Source organism: Eptesicus fuscus, chromosome 10 (assembly GCF_027574615.1).
Source record: "Eptesicus fuscus isolate TK198812 chromosome 10, DD_ASM_mEF_20220401, whole genome shotgun sequence".
Classification (NCBI taxonomy): Eukaryota; Metazoa; Chordata; class Mammalia; order Chiroptera; family Vespertilionidae; genus Eptesicus; species Eptesicus fuscus.
Window position 1 is genome coordinate 96,886,042 of NC_072482.1, and position 19,227 is coordinate 96,905,268.

Here is a 19,227-nt window from a genome sequence, read left to right on the forward strand (position 1 = left end):
TATAGTGTCACTTTCTTCGTCCTAAAAAATTTCCTTCAACATTTCTTGTAGTATAGCTATCAGACAACTAGTATCCTTAGATACTTTTGTATGAAAATAATTTTTCCAAAAATATTTTTACTTTATGTAGATACTAGATTGGCAGTGTTTTTGCCTGCCCCGCCCCGCCCCCTAGCATTATCAGCATTTAAGATTGCCCATTGTCTTCTGCCTCGCAGAATTTCTATTGATAAGTCTGTAATACTTGTTTTGGTGGCTGTTCATATGTCTTTTTTCTTACAGCTTCTTACTAGATTTTCTTTCCATAACTTATTTTAAGCAATTTCATTATGATGTGCCTTTTCTAATCCTTCGTGAGTTTTTTCCTACCTCCTTAAATACGTGTTTGCAGTTTTCATCAAACTTGACGATTTTTTACCATTACATCCTCAACAAATATCCTTTCTTCCGTTATTTCTTCTGGCACTCCAATTCCATGTGTGTTAGATTACTTGAATTTCCTCATGTCATTGAGGTCCTATTAAATTTTCCAAGCTTTTTTCTCTCTGTGCTTCAGTTTGAATATTTCTATTTCTCTGTCTTCGAGTTCACTGGTGCTTGCTTTTCTCTGCAACGCTGTCATTCCACCCACTGAGGTGGTATTCTTTAAATTTAGAGGCAACGCTGGGTCCTTCGGTGTTCGATTTCCTCCTCCGTGGGCTGGTGTTTTCTTCAATCCCATGGGCATGTTTACAATGTTCTCGCAGCTCTGGTGAGGTCCCTGTCACGCCTGGGTCTGCTCGCATTGCTGGCATTCATGCTGAGACGGGTCACCTTCTTCTCTACAGCGTCACCTCCGCAGGCCGGTCAGAGGGGAGCGCCACTGGCCGGGCCGGAGGCTCTCTGCACCTGTAAGCTCACCAGGGCATGGGGGAGCCCGGAATACAAGTTCTCCAGAGCCCTCCTAGTGAGGTTCCCATCTTTACGTGAAAGTCTTGTTCCTAAAAATAAGTACGTTCCTGCCTTTCCCGCTGACGACAATTGTCATGTTGACCCACAGCATATTCCGACAGGGACTTGGCAGCAAACATTTCTGATACCCGAATGGCTTTGATGACAGGACAAAATGATGTGTACAATATGCTTAATTTAATCTGTTCTTTTTAAATGCATATCAGTACTTCATGGATCCATAAGAAATTACTCTGGTGGCGGGCCTTGTAGCAGGAGATCACAGAAAGGGACCAAGTAGATTGAGCTTTCCATATCCTTGGCACGTTCTCATTGGCGTTCTTGTTTTTAAAAAAAAGAAATCGGAACGCCATGGTTGGGGGTCCCTTCCTCCAGGGGCCAATGTCACCTTGCACACCTTGCCGCGTGCCGTCAGGAGGCTCTCTGCCCACTTAGACATGCGCACAGAGCAAGCTCCCTGCTGGCCGTGTCGCATGGCGGAGCATGGCACCGGTGACAATCGGCAAAGATCATAACCAAATGGGTATTAACTAGAGGATGCCATGTTATTAAATGCCTATCCACGCTGACATTCGTCAATAAAGACAGGTTTGATCTCTACTGCAACAGCGCTGAATTTCTTATTCCCATCGAATAACCGAATGTACTTTCCCATCCATGAAAGTAAAACATACTCTAAGAACGAGTGCTATAAATATGTTAACAAAAGTAAAACTAGTCAAACGCACACGTGTTTATTTCAGTATCTTGAGTAAGATACACGTTAATTTATTGGAAATTAAAAGTGACGAAAGGAGATGCATCTTCATTAATGTACACCCATGCGAACAGCCTCGATCTATACGATGCTCTGGATGCTCACGGGTCGTTTTGTTCGGCCACCTCCGAGTTGCTATCTGTGTCTTTCAGTCCTACATATTCTTTAATAAATTCCCAAAGGTTCCTTAAAACACATAAGAAATACATATCATAGATGAGCAAAAGGACATTAAGCATAAAAGAAAATTTCAACGTAAACATCTACTTCAGGGTACGTTTACTCAAAAGCACAAACTGAGTCTCTGCAACGCTCCGCTTTCACTTCAGAGAGTGCTCCCCGGAGCGCTCTGGCCTAGAACCAGCGAAGATGCTCCCCGGAGAGGCCGCTCCTGCAGCAAGGGGAGGGCGGCCGAGCAGAGGCTACTTCCGTTTCAGATCCAAGGCCATGGAAGGAGCCTGCCCGGCCCTCTCTCTGTGATTCTATACCGTCCTTCTCCTCTGAGGATCCCTGCCGTGTGGTGAAGCCGGGACCCACCTGTGTGGCTCACTCAGCACCTGCTCTGGCACCGCTGCCCGTGCCTCTCTCTGCCATGTGAACTGGGAGGGAAATGTTCCGTTTGCCGGACCCCTTTGCAGCCAAGGATGGGCCTCGGGACGGGACGGGTGCTGACCCTGAGATGTGTAGGCAGGGCTTTTCTTCCTCAATGAAACAAGCCTCCCGGGGAGAAGCTTTTGGCCACTGTCCTTCCTCTCCCGTCTCCCTCCAGGGCACACGGCCCCCCGCCTGAGGCCGTCATCCTGAGAGGCTCTGAGGAGAGCTATCCTCGAGGAAAACGCGGAAGAAAGATGGGAGAACCTGGTGTCTGATACGCTGAACCCAGCCCACATCCGAGATGCCTTTTGACTGTTGATACAAATATGCTCTTTCATCTCTGAGTCCTCAACGGCTTTCCGTTGCTCCCAGCCTTACCAAATTGTAAGATTTGAACCGTATTACAAACTCTAAGGACGTTAACTATATGAAGTCTTAACTTATGTGACAGATAATATAAACCAGCCATTTTATTTTTCAATTTAAAGCTTTAGAGTAATGGATGTATAGAGTTTTTCAAAGGTTTAATATCAATAAGCACCTATAATTGAGGGGGGAAAGCCACCCACAGCCACAAGTCTCCCTACCTTCCTGATCCCTGCCCAGGAGAATCAACCCCTGACTCTTCAGCTTTTTCCAAAGAATTTATTTTTACATAGATGATCGATAGAGATAGATGATAGATAGATAGATAGATGATAGAGATAGATGATAGATAGATAGATAGATGGATGATAGAGATAGATGACAGAGATAAATAGATAAATGATAGATAGATGATATTTTATAGATATAGATAGGTATAGAAATAGATGATAGATAGATAGATAGATAGATAGATAGATGATAGATAGATAGATAGATATAGATGATAGAGATAGATAGATAGATGATAGATAGATATAGATGATAGAGATAAATAGATAAATGATAAATAGATAGATGATATAGATATGTATAGATAGAAATAGATGATAGATAGATAGATAGATAGATATAGATAGAGATAGATAGATAGATAGATAGATAGATATAGATAAATAGATAGATGATAGATAGATAGATAGATGATATATGATAGACATAGATCGGTATAGATAGAAATAGATGATAGATAGATAGATATAGATAGATAGATAGAAAGACAGAAAGAGATAGATGATAGATAAATAGAAGATGTAGATGACAGACAGAGATGAGATAGATGGAGAGAGAGAGAGATTTAAATCTTGTGCTGATCATCCCTAAGCATCGGGGGGAGGTGGTAACATTTCTATGGAAAGTTAAGACTCAGGAATATAAATGCTGCACAGCATTGTCTGGTCTAATCGAATTTTAAACACGCGGTTTGGAGAACAGCATGCGATGGTGCCAGTGCTTTTCCCAGCGTCGGACTCACCGCTGCTCCTCCCCACTCAGCCTGCTCTTCCCCAGGCACTGCTTCACCTGGTTGTTGATAACCTGCCAAGAATGAAGTCATCGGGTCACGTGGGCGGGCAATGACGCGGCACCCAAATAGCCTGCCGCCTCCAGAAGCGGGCACAGCACTCTGCTTCCTACTGTGTGTAACGCAGAGACACACACGACAGAAACAGGTACACTCTGTGAAGCAGGAAATGGTGAGCAGGCACTTTGGAAGGGCAACCTGAAAGTTGTTCAGGTGCCAGCCCATTATATTTCCTGTAACCAAGTCAGCTCATTAAAAGTGATGGTTACGTGCAGAAGGGTTAGAGAAACAGTAAATTCTGACAGACACATTCAACTGTTTAGAAAGATTGTATAATACATTAGCTTACACCTCTCTAATGTGGAGCTAATAGCTGCATAGCCAGCTATTCCTGGCATCACAGAAAGTTATCATTTAGAAAGCTAATGCATGTATTCTAATTTGATTTTTGACATAGTACAAGAAGGCACTAGAGAAAAATGGTTCTATTGAAAAGCATTGATTCACAAAAACTTACATTTATTTTCTTCTTCAAAATAATATTTGCTCTTTCTAATTTTATAGTTTTAGTCTGTAGGGAAAAATGATTATAAGAGAAAGATACCTGGTTAATAATATAATAATATCAATTAATATAATAAATATAAAATAATATATAATAAAATAGTTTCCCCATTTATGGAACAAAATGTGTTATACTGTTATTCTGATTTCAAAAATATGAATTGCACACCACTTAAAACAGATGAATGAAAAAGCATGACTGGGGTCTGGAGTAAGACAGACAGAGCCTGGCCCCCTGGGTAATAAGCTAGAAGAGGTGGAGATTGGTGTTGGAAAAGACTAGAGAATTTTAGGGAAATTTCAGAATAGAAGATTCCCTCACTTTTCAGAACTAATAATAGAATTTGTTAAGGTGACTGGATACAATATAAAAATACAAATATCAACAAGTCACACATATACCAGCAATAACTGTTTATAAACTGTAATGTAATGTTTGTTAAAGTTTTCATACACAATAGTAACAGATGCCATAAAGTCACAAAAATAAACAACAAAAAATATTTAAAAGCAATGCATAAAATTAAATTAACATAAGATGATCCTTGATGGGAATGTTAACGTTATAAAGCTGTCACCTGGTCCCAAATCCTATATAATGAAAGCCTAATATGCTAAGTGTCCAGTGGTCCGGTCATCCGTTCAACCAATCCAAGTGTAATATGCTAATGATATGCTAAGGCCACTCAACTGCTCACTATGATGTGCACTGACCACCAGACACATCGACCAGTCGACCAGTTTTTATGATGTTCCTCACTGACCACCCGCAGGCAGATGCTCTGACCGGTAGGTTAGCTTGCTGCTGGAGTCTGGCCAATCGGGACTGAGCGAGACAGGCTGGACACGCCCTGGAGCCCTCCCACGGTCCCTCCCCAGCTGGCCAACCTCCCGCGTCCCTCTCCTGCCCTGATCATGCACCGGTGGGGTCCCTCGGCCTGGCCTGTGCCTTCTCCCAATCTGGGACCCCTTGAGGGATGTCAGAGAGCCAGTTTCAGCCCCATCCTGCAGGCCAGGGGGAGGGACCCCACTGGTGCACGAATTCGGGCCTCTAGTGAATCTAGAAATTCATTGGAAACCCAATCAAGATGCCAAGAGTACTACTATTGAGACTTAAAAATGTAGTCAACACTATGAATTAAAATATCCAACATAATTGTGAGCAAATAATGATGAGCAGGGGTTGTAAAGACTTCTCTTCCAGATATCCAGCTTGACAAGGATTGGCAATTGCATCAGCGAGGCTGCACAGTATATAATTAAGACCCTGGGCTGCGTGTAAATCCTCACACTACTACCCACTCCCTGTGCCCCGAATCAAGTTACATAGTCTGTCTGTGCCTTGGTTTCCTCACCGGGAAAAGGAGGTTAATAGCAGCAGCTGTCTCTTACTATCTCTACGGGCTGCTGAAAATTAAATGAAATGCATTTTTAAATGTTCGCAGCAGTATCTGGTGCATTGTTCATCATTGATGCATTTAGTTATTTTTCATTGGGTTGGAAACAATGTATTTCATATGCATAACCAGAAATCAATGACTTAATAGGACAATAGATGCAATTTTATTTATCTGCCATTATTTGAATTAAGGAGCCAAGTATAAATAATTTAAAAAAAAACTAATATAAGTTCATGATATGGATTCATTATAGGACGTCTTCTATTTCATTGATTCAACCCATTTAAAGAGATGTTAATTATGAAAGAAGAGTTTATATGATTTTGGCATCGTGTTTATAATATGTAAAGCTATAACTCTTTATTATTTTCAGTTTAAAAATTCAACTATAAATTAGTGTCTGTTCTCAGGACATTATTTATTTTTTTTAGAAAAGAGGGAAGATTCTAAAGGAAAACACAGAAGGAGATCTGAACATATGATTTTAAGAGAGAAAGAGAGAGAAATCAAAGCCAGTTTGGACCACTACCACCTTCCCATATACTTTATATTCTACATAAAAGGAAGAAAAAGTGGTGCTGGCAAAATATATGTAACCATATAATCACAATAAGAAAGAATAATCCCATCCTGTCTAATAAAAGAGTAATATGCAAATTGACCATCACTCCGACACACAAGATGGCCGCCACCCTGTGTTCAAAGATGGCCAGCAGTGGAGGGCAGCTGGGAAGGATCAGGCCTGCAGAGGAGGGCAGTTAGGGGCAATTGGGCTGGCAGGGGAGCAGTTAGGTGTTGATCAGGCTGGCAGGGGAGTGGTTAGGGGGTGATCAGGATGGCAGGCAGGCGAGCAGTTGGGATCCAGCAGTCCTGGGTTGTGAGAGGGATGTCCGACTGCCCATTTAGGATCCCGGTAGGATCAGGCCTAAACAGGCAGTTGGACATCCCTCGAGGGGTCCAGATTAGAGAGGGTGCAGGCTGGGCTGAGGGACACCGCCTCCCCAGCACACAAATTTCATGTACCGGGCCTCTAGTGTCAATTATAAATTCTGTAACTAGAGGTTAAATTGAGTCAGATTCTGCCCAAATAAAAGTGAGGAGATAACATAGGCATCATAGCGTTTTAAAACAGACTATCATGTACAATGTATTGTTCATCAACAAAGTTGATACAGTCATTGTAAAAACTGCTTTTAATTCAGTGGACTCTTCAGTGGCCGTCACTCAGTCCTCTTTGCCAGCAGAACTGCACAACCAACTCAAAGTCTAACCCTGAGGCCAACATGTCGCAGCAATTACAAAGGCTGGAGCCCCCAAAGAATTAAGCTTGAACCCAACTTTGTCACCTCTACCCGGTTTCATAGTGCGCGGGCCACCTAACTGCTCTGAACCGCGCTTACACTGCTTAGTACATACTCCACACTAAATGATGACCGCTAATTCTGTCACAAGCATTTTCTATACAAAATACTAAATTTTTCAACAGACCTGAAAGAGATTTGACCCTTAACCGAACTCTACAGAATTTTTTATCACCTTCATTTTGTTTTGTTTGTTTAGATCTCTTAATTATTCTGAGCATTTCTTCATCATTGGCTACAAATGTCTATATGTATAAAACCTTAAGCAACCAGAATGACCAGAATGACCAGAATGACCGGAATAACCCGTCCCTATGCCGTGCACTGCGGGGGACGGGACAGTCGGCCAACCTCCCGCAGCCCCTCCCCCCAGCCAGCCTGGCCTGGATTGGTCCCGACTGGAGAAGGGCCGGCCAGACCCCACCTGAGCACAAATTCGTGCACCAGGCCTCTAGTTTTGCAATAAAAATATATTTGCACCGAATTTTATGTAATTGTTTATCCCATTGCAAATGAGGTCACTTCACGTGTTTGCTATGGTCGGCAAGAGGAAGAACAATGCCGACATGGAAGTCAGTCAGCCGCATACCTCGATGCTCTTGACCCTGCTCTCCGTGATCTGTAAACCCCCCGTGTGGACCAGAGTGGTTTTCATTTCTCGCTCCAGAGCTCGGATCTCGTCCAGCTTCTGGAGGACTTCGCATCTCTTCCTCTCCACCTTGTCGATGAGCGTGAGCTCCTCCTCCTCCTCCTCCCTTACGTGTTTCTCAGAAGATTCTGGAGATGTTTTTTAAAAGCAAAGCGTTACTGTATTTACCAGCACGGCCCCTAGTGATAACATTATGTATTATTAACAGCATTATGTCTTACACCGCTAATACGTTATAGCTGTAAAATATAATGTAGCCCAAACGCCAAGCACGCCAACAAAAATGATGGGATTGAGGAATGGGGTGCTGCTCCTTTAATCCCTTCACGTGCCAATAGGTGTTTCTCGAGTGGCTCATGGGAGCAGTAAGGCCGCGTGGGGAAGCACAGGGTGTCGTAGCCAGAGGAGAGTGACTCCACTGAGACTCGACAGACAGACAGGAGTTAACCCTTTGCACTCGCTTGCTTTTTTCTCGATTCCTTTATTCTACTCGGGATTTAATTTCTTAAATACCCCAGATTTTACAAAGCGCAGCAGTAGAATAAAAAACTGGAGTTTCTTTTCATACAAACTTATTTATTTGGATTTTTTAATATTTCAAATTATTGCTACATTCAAAGAGTAATTTCAATCTCGACATCCGAGTGCAAAAGGTTAAACAAGCGAAAGAGGAGCGGGACCTGGCACTGGCACTAAAAGGTTACCCCGTGGGGCGGGGGCTGAGCACCAGGGCGCAACATCGAGAGATGACGCTGGGAAAGGGGGGACAGACAGACAGACAGACAGACAGCAGGTGAAGCATTGCTCTGGGAGGGACGAGGAGCAGGAAGACCAGGGACTCTGGCTGGAGCCTCAGGGCGAGTCTGCTTGGAGCTCAATGCAGGTCAGGTCTGTGAGGACACCCTTCCCGGGCCCAGAGGAAGCGTGGTCCCATGTGAGTCACGAGTAGCGTGTAACACACGTGGAGGGAAAGGGCATGGACAGAATCGAGGTAAACAGTGAAGGTTAATGAGCGAGACCCCTCATGGAGCTGTGTTTGATGACCTAATCATGTTAAACTGTGCATCTAATCGTATGGTAAATTTCAATATGTATGTAATGCATCAATATTGGTAAAAGGTAACCCATTTGCCACGAACTGTGTGTTTTTCCTCCCCAGAAACAAGGACACAAGAAGATGAGTGGGCGGTGACCCCACTGCCCCAGACTCGGCCTCCCGTGGGTCCGTCACCACGTTTCCTCCTCAACCACCTGAGGGGGAAGCACTCCTGCTCCCGACTCACCGACTGAGACTCACAGCGGAGGCTCCTGAGGCTGAAATAACAAAGCTCGGAACCCGGGGGGCCACAGCCACGTCGCCGGCCACGCTGCCAGGCCACATCACCGGGCCACAGCCTGGCCACGTCACCGGGCCACACTGCCAGGCCACATCACCAGGCCACGGCCTGGCCACATCGCCAGCCACGCTGCCGGGCCATGCTGCCGGCCACACTGCCACCATGGAGGCGCCCTGGGAGGGGTTCCCCAGCAATGGGCAGAGATGGAAATGTGTGTGCAAGGCAGAGGGCGTCGCCAGCGTGGACAGCCTTAGAAACTCCTCGCAGTCTGGAAAGCTGGCTTCTCTGAGCCGGGACTAAGAATGAGAAGGTTCTGGAAACCAGAATGGACTGTCTTCATTGCCGCGACCCTGACCACCACAGGAGACCACAGCCCCCTCCCTGTCATCCCCACGTGGCAGCTCTGAACAACAGCTCCCGGGCGCTCGCGTCTGTCGTGTATTATGGCCCCGCTGTAGGGCAGACACCTTTAGTCCTCCAGCCGTCCTCCTGGGGCCGGATTCCCGAGTCTGTGTCACCGGTCAGGCCCCTCGGGATCTGCTCCCAGTGTCTTGGTCAAACTTGACCTGACTCTGTACACAAGGTCCCCACTGAGTCCCCTGGAAACTACACAGACCTTAGAGAATAGGAAATAGGGGGCCCGTTTTCCCTGTTTCTGGGGACATGAGCCAACCAGCCTGCCCAGAGCCACGGGAGCTGGGAGAGCGTCCGCACCCTGCCGGAGGCTCTCAGGTCAACCACGGCCCGTGTCCAAAGGATCTCAGCTAATCACTTCCAATACGCCCGCCGGCGGGGCTCCGTGGCTGCGCGTCGCCCTATGAGCCAGGAGGTCACAGTTCCATTCCTGGTCAGGGCACATGCCTGGGTTGCAGGCTCCATCCTGAGCAGGGGGCATGCAGGAGGCAGCCGATCAATGATTCTCTCATCACTGATGTTTCTAGTTCTCACTGGAATCAATAAAAATATATTTAAAAAGACACTTCAAATAAAATTAAACTCACTGTGTTTCTAAAGAACTTGATGGGAAAATTAGTAAAATGTGATCACTTCTCTGAAAAAAAAATACCCTTTGACATAACGAATGGCAGGAGGCCCTGGACAGCGGACCAGGTCGGGGGAGCCGCACGGGAGGTCGGGGGACGTGCTGGGAAGGAGGACATCGGGGACTCGCCTGCCTGCTCCTGCGCGCATCTCAGCCGCCGCCGCTCCTCCGCCAGCTCGCTCCTGAGCCTGCGGTGATGACAACACAGCGCGGTTAGAGCCCCTCCCTGCCCTCCTCCTCCTGTTTCATGTCTTTTTTAAAACTGAGAAATAAACACTAATCTTCTTTGTTTGCAACAAAAAGGGGCGTTCAAAGATGTCTATCGAGTGAGAGTGTGGTCAGCCCCGCTAAAGACACCAAAGAGCTGTTGTGCCGAGACTGCGGAGCCCGCTGCGTAAGGAGCTGCTGAGAGGAGAATAAATTATTTGCCACAACGATTATCGATATGATTTTACACCTTGAACTCCTAAAAACGAGGCAAAACCTCGCATTTTAGATTCTGGGGCAAACAGCACATCAGAGCCACGGAGAGTCTCCCCGAGGTTGGAAGACTGCACCTCCCCTCTGAGTACAGCTCACCCACAGAAATAGCCGACACATCCCACTGTTTCAACTAGAAATAAAATGCAAGAGGTTTTTTAAAATCCTACATAATAAAAGGCTAATATGCAAATCGACCGAACGGTGAAATGACCGGTCGCTATGACGCGCACTGACCACCAGGGGGCAAACGCTCAACATAGGAGCTGCCCCCTGGTGGTCAGTGCGCTCCCACAGGGGGAGTGCCACTCAGCCAGAAGCTGGGCTCAAGGCTGGTGAGCCTCTCCCGCCTCCACGGCAGCGCTAAGCCACCAGTCAGGCATCCCCCAAGGGCTCCCGGACTGAGAGAGGGTGCAGGCTGGGCTGAGGGACCCCTCCCTGAGTGCATGAATTTCGTGCACCAGTCCTCTAGTGTTTAAATAAAAACCTTTGTCATCTCTCTGCATCCTCTTCCTGGCTCCAACTAAACTAAAGGGACTGCCTTATTTCTTACGGGTTCAGAGGGAGAAGAAATGGACTCTGAGGGAGACCCTGTGATGGGCCACCACCCCCACGCCACAGCCGACCTAATACTCCAAGTCGGCGACTTCCACACGCATGCGCTCATTTCCTCTGACCCCTGACCCTCAGAGGCTGAGGCCACGTGGGTTGATAATAAAGGCAACAGCTTTTCCAACACGTAAACCAGAGTGTTTCGTTTCTATAGATTTGAATGCGGTAGTTTTAAATATTATGTCTCTACCCCTTTGCGCTTTCTCCTTCAGGGACTTGAATCACATGTGAACTGGATGTCCTCTGCCTGTCTTCCTCCTCAGTCACGTGTTCTCTGTTTATCTCATTTTCCTTCTCTGGCTTTTCTACTTTCCCTAACGCCGTGACTGCCCTTTCATCCACGCTTCCTCCCTGGGGCCGTCATTCTGTCTGGACCGATCACTCTGATGCGTAGCCTCCCGCTCCTTTGTCAAACTCTGCTCTGTGTCTTCTCTGTTCGTTGTTGTTGATGTCGGTGCTGAGGTGTAAGTTTCTGGCCCATGTTGTTTCCATATCCTGAACTGCTCCTCTGAGGGTGCCTGGCCCGGTGTGGGTGCCTGGCCTGGTGTGGGTGCTGTGTGCCCGGTGTGGGTGCTGGGTGCCTGGTGTGGGTGCGGGGCAGCTGCTGGCTGTCCATGGTGGGGCTCCATCAGCTGCATGGACCGGTTCTCAGCTTCTGTCTCCTGGTGACAGACTGTGCAGACAAGACCCTCTCCAGCTCTGCATTCTGGGCAGGGCGCGTGGTGTGGGGGCGGGTGTGGATTCCTAATTCAGAGCACCTGACCTCTCAGAGGAGCAAATAGTCCCGCGATGTTGTTTGGGGCTTTTTCTTTTGTGTTGATCTTTAGCTCTATACCCGCTTTTATGGGGGGAAAAAACAACAACACACATCTATTTTTATTGATTCAGAGAGGAAGGGAGGGGGGAGGGAAGCATCAATGATGAGAATCATTCATCAGTTGCCTCCTGCACGCCCCTTTTGATTGAGCCCGCAACCCAGGCATCTGCCCTGACCAGGAGTCAAACTGTGACTTCCAGGTTCATAGGTCAACACTCAACCCGAGCCACGCCAGCCGGGCGGGTAGCATCTTTTTGGAGGAAGGAGGGTCGGTAGCTGAAGGCGTGGGGTGCCCTTCGGCTTTCTTCTGTGATGGGGCCCTGGCTCCCCCTTCCCTGCGGCTTTCTCCTCCCGGCAGTTTCACAGGGTCCCGATCGCCCCCCTAACCTCTATCGTTGTCATTCCGGAATCGTCTCTCTCCCACACTCACCTCTGTGGGTGCTCTGGGAAGTCCCCAGCGACCCCCGGGCCTCCTCCCTGGGCACATCCCTCCCCCGGGCCCTGGTGTGCGAGCCTGCGGCTCAGGGCTCATGCTCCGCCCCCCACACCCTTGCTCTCGCCAGCTGAGCAGAGGGGGCGACGTGACCTCGTGGCACTGGGCGCTGGTTTTCTGTGTTCCGGGATTTTGACTTCAAAAGGCTGTCGTCTCTCGTCACTGAAGCTACAGGTGTGTTGAGTTTTTCTGTTTCTTGTTTTGTTTTCTTGAGGGAATTCTGGGAGTGTCGCATTTGCCTATTTTTTTTAATCGTTTACAAGTCATTTCCTCCAGAAAGACGAGTACCCAAGAGGTTAGGGGATGTTTTAGGTGAAAGACACCATCAGGGCGTCCGTCAGGGCGTGCTGCCTTTGCAGCTCCCGCCCACCCAATGCCGTCCGTCCTCGGGGATCCCCAGAGAAGACGTGAGAACCGCAGCGACACCCCCTCCCAGAGCAAGGCCAGGCCTTCGAGGTCCTGGGCACACGGAGCGGCTTGTGAAGAGGCGGGGACAGGCGGTGTCTCACCTGGGGATGCAGGAAGGACGTAACATACACCTGTCATGTGCTATAAACACTTTAAACAGTGAGAGTAACATATGTGTGTCATGTGTTGTAGACACTGTAAAACGATGAGCATAACGTGTGTTGTGTGTAAACACTGTAAACAGAGTAACATGTGTGTCACATGTGTAAACAGCGTAAATGGTGATAGTAACGTATGTGTGTCATGTGTGTAATACTATGAAATGGTAACATGTCATACACTGTAAACCGTGAGAGTAACATATGTGTATCACATGTGTAATCAGTGTAAACAGTGAGAGTAACATGCATGTCATTGTGTAAACAGTGTAAACTGTGAGGGTAGCGTGTGTCACGTGTAAACAGTGAGTGACAGGCATGTCATGTGTGTAAACAATGTAAACTGTGAGCGTAACATACGTGTCACATGTGTAAACACTGTAAACGATGAGAGTAACATACTTGTGTCGCGTGTGTAAACACTGTAAAATGGTGAGAGCCCCTGCAGGCGAGTGAGGTGGTGGCCTCACCTGTCATTGTGCTCCAGGGCCGCGTTGGTGGCCGCCACGAGCTCCCTCAGCTCCTCCCGGGCCCGGGTGACGTCCGCCGTCTTCACCGAGCTCCTCGCCAGCCCCTGGGCCTCCTCCAGCAGAGTCTACGCGGGACACACGGGGGAGGAGGGTCCCTTTTCTGGCTGGTCCAGTGCAACCAGGCTGTCCTGAGCCCAGGCATCAATTCAAGGGAACAAGGGAAAATCGGCCCGGCCGGCGGGGCTCAGGGGGTCAGGGTTTGATGCCCGGTCAGGGCACAGGCCTGGGTGGCAGGCTTCATCCCCAGTGGGGGGCGTGCAGGAGGCAGCCGAGCCATGATTCTCTCTCATCGTGATGTTTCTCTCTCTCTCTCCCTCTCGCTTCCTCTCTGACATCCATTTAAAAAAATATTTAAATTCAAGTGGAACTCGTAAGTGGGGAGGCCTGGGGGGTGTGGGGAAACCCCGGAGGAGGGACAGCTAGTCCCGTGAAGATCCAGAAAACATGTCTCGCTATGTAAGGTTTTGGTTTACTAGGAAATGTTTTAACGGCAGGGTTTACTGCTGGCTTGCGTGGGCAGGACGTGCTGGTCAGATGCTTCGAGCAGGCCCAGCCCCAGCGCCAGCAGCATCCGGGCCTCCCTCCCCGCCCCGCAGTGACACGCTTCCGGGCAGTCACCGTGACGGCTGCGGCATCTCCCGGGAGGGGAGCCACCGGGTCCACGTGGAGGCACCTGGGCCCTTCCTGCCACCCTCTTCGTGGCGCTTAGCCCGCAGCGGGGCCAGGAGCGCGTCAGGACCCCAGGCCTCCGTCCCAGCCCTGTGCCCGTCTTGTGAATCAGGCTGCAGCGAGCGCCCGGGAAGGCACACGGCACGTCTTTAAACTGTGAGCTGAATCCAGGGCGGTCGGCAAAGCCAAAAGGCAGAAGTGCTGTCCGCCGGACCTTCCTTTCAGCCCAGGTGCCGGGGTGGGTTTTATGGAAATCCAGCCGAGCGCCAGGAACGGACAGGAAAGGTCCCTGGTATTGGGGCTAGAAAACAAACGCGCTGCATCGCTCTGGGTCACGGTCTCTCCGTCAGAAGAGGGCAGCGGTCCACCCGGCCCCAGCCTTTTCCTTCCATCTCTGTGTCTTGTCTCTTTCATTTTTCTCAATCCCCAGCCGCCCCTGCTCAGGAACCGGACCGCTCTCTAGCCGCGCTGGACGCGGAAAAGAGAGAAACGTTTACACAGGTTGGCCCAGAAGCATGGCCGCCCCGGCCCAGCTCGAGAGCAGACATCATGCCCAGGGAGAGAGGGTGGCTGTGGGTCCCACCCGCCCTGGCCCCTCGCCATGAGCAGAAGGTGAAAAGTGAATTCTTTACCCATAATGCCCTTCAGCTAGTCCAAGGTGTAGCTATTCTAAATTGTGTAGGCACAGCTCTAGCTGTTTGGGCTCAGTGGATAGACCAGGGGTCCTCAAACTTTGTAAACAGGGGCCAGTTCACTGTCCCTCAGGCCGTGGGAGGGCCGGACTATAGTTTAAAAAAAAACTATGAACAAATTTCTGTGCACACTGCACATATCTTATTTTGAAGTAAAAAAACAAAACGGCAAAAACACCCGGCGGGCCGGATAAATGTCCTTGGCGGGCCACATGTGGCCCGCGGGCCGTAGTTTGAGGACACCTGGAATAGACCATCGGCCTGAGGACTGAAGGATCCCGGGTTCTACGGCAGTCAAGGGCACATGCCAGGGCTGCAGGCTTGATCTCCAGTAGGGGGCGTGCAGGAGGCAGCTAATCCATGATTCTCTCATCATTGCTGTTTCTCTCTCTTCCACTCCCTTGCTCTCTGAAATCAACTATATGTATCATTGTTTAGATTATGTAGGCATGAATGGGTCTTCTTGGGTTCCAGGTGTTTCCCGCTGCTGGTGAGTGAGGAAGTCAGGCTCTGCGGGCACCTGCGTGAGGAGGGTTACCTGGTACTGCTCCGAGGGCTGCGTGCTCAGCAGGAGGGCCATGTAGAGCTCGTATTCATCCTACACGGAGGGGAGGGAGAGGGGCTGCGGAGACTGCTCTGAGCTCACAGCACAAGGTGGGGTTTTGCAGGTACAAGTAACATGGAGGTTAAGGACGTCAGTTTCAATCATTGTAAAAAATACCAAGTATTTTAGCGTTCTCCTCAACAGGCACACACTGAATGCATACGCCCTCGCCATCTGTGCAGCCTATTTGAGTGTGAGCCATCGGTCCCCTCAGGATAGGGTCATAAACTGCCTGCAGGCGTCCACACGGGACCTCCTGCCACACGGAAGCCCCTGGGTGGGTCCGGCTGGCCAGCGGGAGGGCTGGGGGTAGGTACTCAGCGCCGCTCAGGGCCTAAAGGCGGCGGCTGTGGCACCACCCCCCTCCGCGCGGCTTCACCACCAAGGGCACACGCCCGGGGCCCAGCAGGCCTACCCTCGAAGGGTCCACAAACATGACCAGGCAGCACTGGGGACGCAGGGGGCACACGCCCCTGTTTACAGCCACCTGGGAGCGGGACGCTCCAGGGAGACGGGCTCGGGGCTCGGGGCTCGGGGCTCGGGGCGGAGCTGGCGGGCGCGGACTCCAGGGCCGTGAAGACGGAGGTGGCCGCGGGCGCCCAGGAGGCGGGACGTGTGCCGCTCACCTTCACTTCTTTCAGGATGCCGCCGAACAGCAAGGAGCTGCTGCAGACGTCCTCGAAGGCCCGGCTGAACACCTGCAGCCGGTGCAGCTCCTGCGGGTCGCACGCGCACACCTCCCGGAGCTCCTGGGGAGCGGGGCGCTCAGCACCTCTGCCCGCCTCCCACCGCCTTCCGACCGTCCGCTCAGGCTCCCCTCCCCGACCTTCCGCTCAGGCTCCCCTCCCCGACCTTCCGCTCAGGCTCCCCTCCCCGACCTTCCGCTCAGGCCCTCCTGCTCCCCTCCCCGACCACCCCTGGGGCTGAGGAGTCAGAGCCGGGCTTCCATCAGAGGGTGACTGACAGCTCCCACGTTCAAGGATCAGCCAGGGACACACCACAGTGCACCTGATGCCCTCTAACCGGAGCCGAGAACCTGCGGTTACCTGCTCACCCTGCCTGTCACCCTCTCACCCTACCCTGCCTGTCAGTCACCGTCTACATCCCGGTGATGCTCCCCGGAACGGGCAGCTGTCACTCTGCCTGGGGATGTACGGAGGCGTTGGAGGGTGCTTCTCGGCCCTCAGCAGGAGCCCCGGGAGCCAGGCGCCTGTGCCCCCAGCCCCCCCAGCCCTCCCAGCCCCCCCTTACCTGCTCCAGCTTCTTTTCGTGGCGCAGCGCCGCCTGGGCCCCCGTGAAGTCGCTCTCCAGGAGGTCCTGCGTGGCCAGCACGTGCCTCTGGAAATGCAGGAACTTCGTGTACTTGTCCGCCCTGGTCAGGCCCGCCAGGTAGGAGGCCACGTAGCGGTACTCGTCCCGGCCCGGGGGCGAGAGCACGCACTGCCGGCTGGACCGCGCCGCCTTGGGCTTCAGCACCTTCACCTCCGGCCACGTGAGCTCCTCCTTCCTGCGCTGCGGGGGGGAGCCCCCTGCCCCCCCACGCGGCTGCGGGGCGACATCCTCCTGGGAGGAGTGCGAGGCCCCTGCCTGGGGGTGCAGGTACCGGAAGAGCGGCGTGCCCGGGGCCTCGCTGGGGCGCAGCGCCGTGTGGATGGCGAAGTGGGCCAGCGCGTCCTTCATCGCGGCCGCCTTCTTCGCCGACGGGCTCTCCGCGCGTCTCCGCACCGCGGGCCGGTGGGCGTTGCGCCAGTGATGCACGATCTTCTCGGGGGGCCGGTAGAGATTGTTGGGGTTCAGGTGTCCGGAGGTGTAGAGGGAGATGTCATGGTGGTAGCCTTTCTCGAGTCTCTGCAGGAGTCTCCTGAGGTTCCACAGAGCGTCCACCCCCATGGCCTCACGGCGTCTCCACGGCAGGCCGACTGCACAGGGGAGACGGGCTCATGCCACTCGCTCCCCGCTGCCCCGCGGCCGCGCCCCGTGCCCGGAGGAGGAGCGCTCGGTGCGAGGAAAACAGTAAACCCGTTTGTCAGGCCAGCTCTGCCCAGAAGCAACCGCCCTAAAGCAGGACACGGGGTTCCTCAGCAGGGAAGCGAGGCTCCAAGGAATGAGTGAGAGCGCCCCCCGCCGTCTGACAAGTGACCGCACACACAGCCCCCCGAACAGGGCAGCAGCTGCAGGTCCGGTCAGAACCGCAGCCTGGGGGCTGGGTCTCGGCTCGGTGACACCGGAGATGAAGGGGTGGGCTTGGCGGGTGCTGGGGGCTTTGGGGGCCGTCGCTTCCAGGCTGCCCTGTTGCTGACATGGCCCTGCTCCTGCTGTTGTGGACCGGCTCGCCCCACGCCCGCTGTTGGTGGGGTGACTGAGCTCCTGGGGGAACCCCTTCCCCAGACTCACAGCCCCTCCACCTCAGAGCACTTCCCAAACTTCCCACGTCCCGCCTTCCACGGAGACACACACACACACACACACACACACACACACACCCCGAACCGCTCCCTCTGGTCTCCTCTGTGTGTTGTCGGTAGGTTTTCTGTGTTGGCAACTCACTCGCAGACCCACTCCCAATGGGACCCCGGAGCTGAGCTGCAGCCCCCACGAAGGTCATTTCCCACCCGGGGCTCAGAGATGGGCCTCCCGGAGCGGCGCAAGCGCTCAGTGCACTCACACTCAGAATCCGAGTCCTCGGCCATCCTCCTCCCCACCGGCTCAGGGCTGGGCTGGTTACCGAGGAGACGGACAAACATTCTAAGTCCCTCCCCCTCCAGGTCCTCTGCTGCCCGGCAACCAGCACCCGGCCACGCAGCCCCCAGGGACTCTCTCCCTCGGACCGCCCTCTCTAGGGCCTCTGCCTTCCTCCGAGGAGCACTAGGTCTGCTTGTCTGTTTTAGCTTTAAAAATAAACACTACATAATGTGAGAAAACATCCACATACCCTGGCACTTTCTTTTTTTAAATATATTTGTATTGATGTCAGAGAGGAAGGGAGAGGGAGAAAGAGAGACATCAATGAGGAGAGAGAATCACGGATCGGCTGCCTCCTGCACGCCCCACACTGGGATCGAGCCCGCAACCTGGGCCTGTGCCCTGACCGGGAATGGAACTGGGACCTCCTGGTTCATAGGTGGACGCTCAGCCCCTGAGCCACGCCGGCCGGGCCCTGGCACTTTCTACCTCCTCTCCAAAGCCTGGGAGCAACCACAGGGGTGGTCTTTGCTGGTGTCTTGTTCCCAGTGCACAGCCCCCAGCAGGTGCCGTGCAGCGCGCTGACCCAGGAATTCCCGCTGGGGAAGAGGGGGCCGCAGGTGGAGGACCGGCCAAGACCAGCTGGGGGGGGGGGGGCGCAGGGGGGTAGAGAAGGACGTGCTCTTTCCGGGGCTGCCCGCGTCTCCTCTGGGAGGAAGCTCTACAGGCGGGGCTCAGAGCACAGCGTGGCCATTCGGGGGAGGACGTGGACAGCTCGGGCGCCCACGGGCCTCCTGCAGCTGAGCAGGGGAGCCGGGGGGTCCCCGAGGGTCCGCCTGTGAACTCTTACTTACTCTGCAGCAAGGTGGGGCCCACAGGCAGCCGCGGGAAAACTCCAGGGCCCCGTCAAGCACAGCCCGCGTGAGGCTGACGGAGAAGCCCACCGGGCACCGTTAACCGAGGGGTCCAACTCAGACCGC

General features: G+C 52.0%; 1 protein-coding gene across 3 annotated transcripts; it reads right to left on the reverse strand.

Annotated features, from left to right (window-relative positions):
• Positions 1-1,689: 1,689 nt before the first annotated feature.
• C10H6orf118 (chromosome 10 C6orf118 homolog) lies at positions 1,690-18,269 on the reverse strand. 3 transcript variants are annotated; one of them, XM_054722293.1, is made up of 11 exons: positions 18,231-18,269; positions 17,042-17,484; positions 16,817-16,903; positions 16,192-16,314; positions 15,500-15,559; positions 13,541-13,665; positions 10,232-10,290; positions 7,664-7,851; positions 4,267-4,320; positions 3,702-3,763; positions 1,690-1,894 (listed from the first exon to the last, which is right to left on the reverse strand). In XM_054722293.1, exons 1-11 carry the CDS (start codon positions 18,253-18,255, stop codon positions 1,810-1,812), a joined length of 1,311 nt encoding a protein of 436 aa, XP_054578268.1. In that variant the 5' UTR covers positions 18,256-18,269; the 3' UTR covers positions 1,690-1,809. The 3 variants fall into 3 exon arrangements, with proteins under 3 accessions (XP_054578268.1, XP_054578266.1, XP_054578267.1); XM_054722291.1 differs by having other exon boundaries at positions 16,817-17,484; XM_054722292.1 differs by lacking the exon at positions 16,192-16,314 and having other exon boundaries at positions 16,817-17,484.
• Positions 18,270-19,227: the final 958 nt, after the last annotated feature.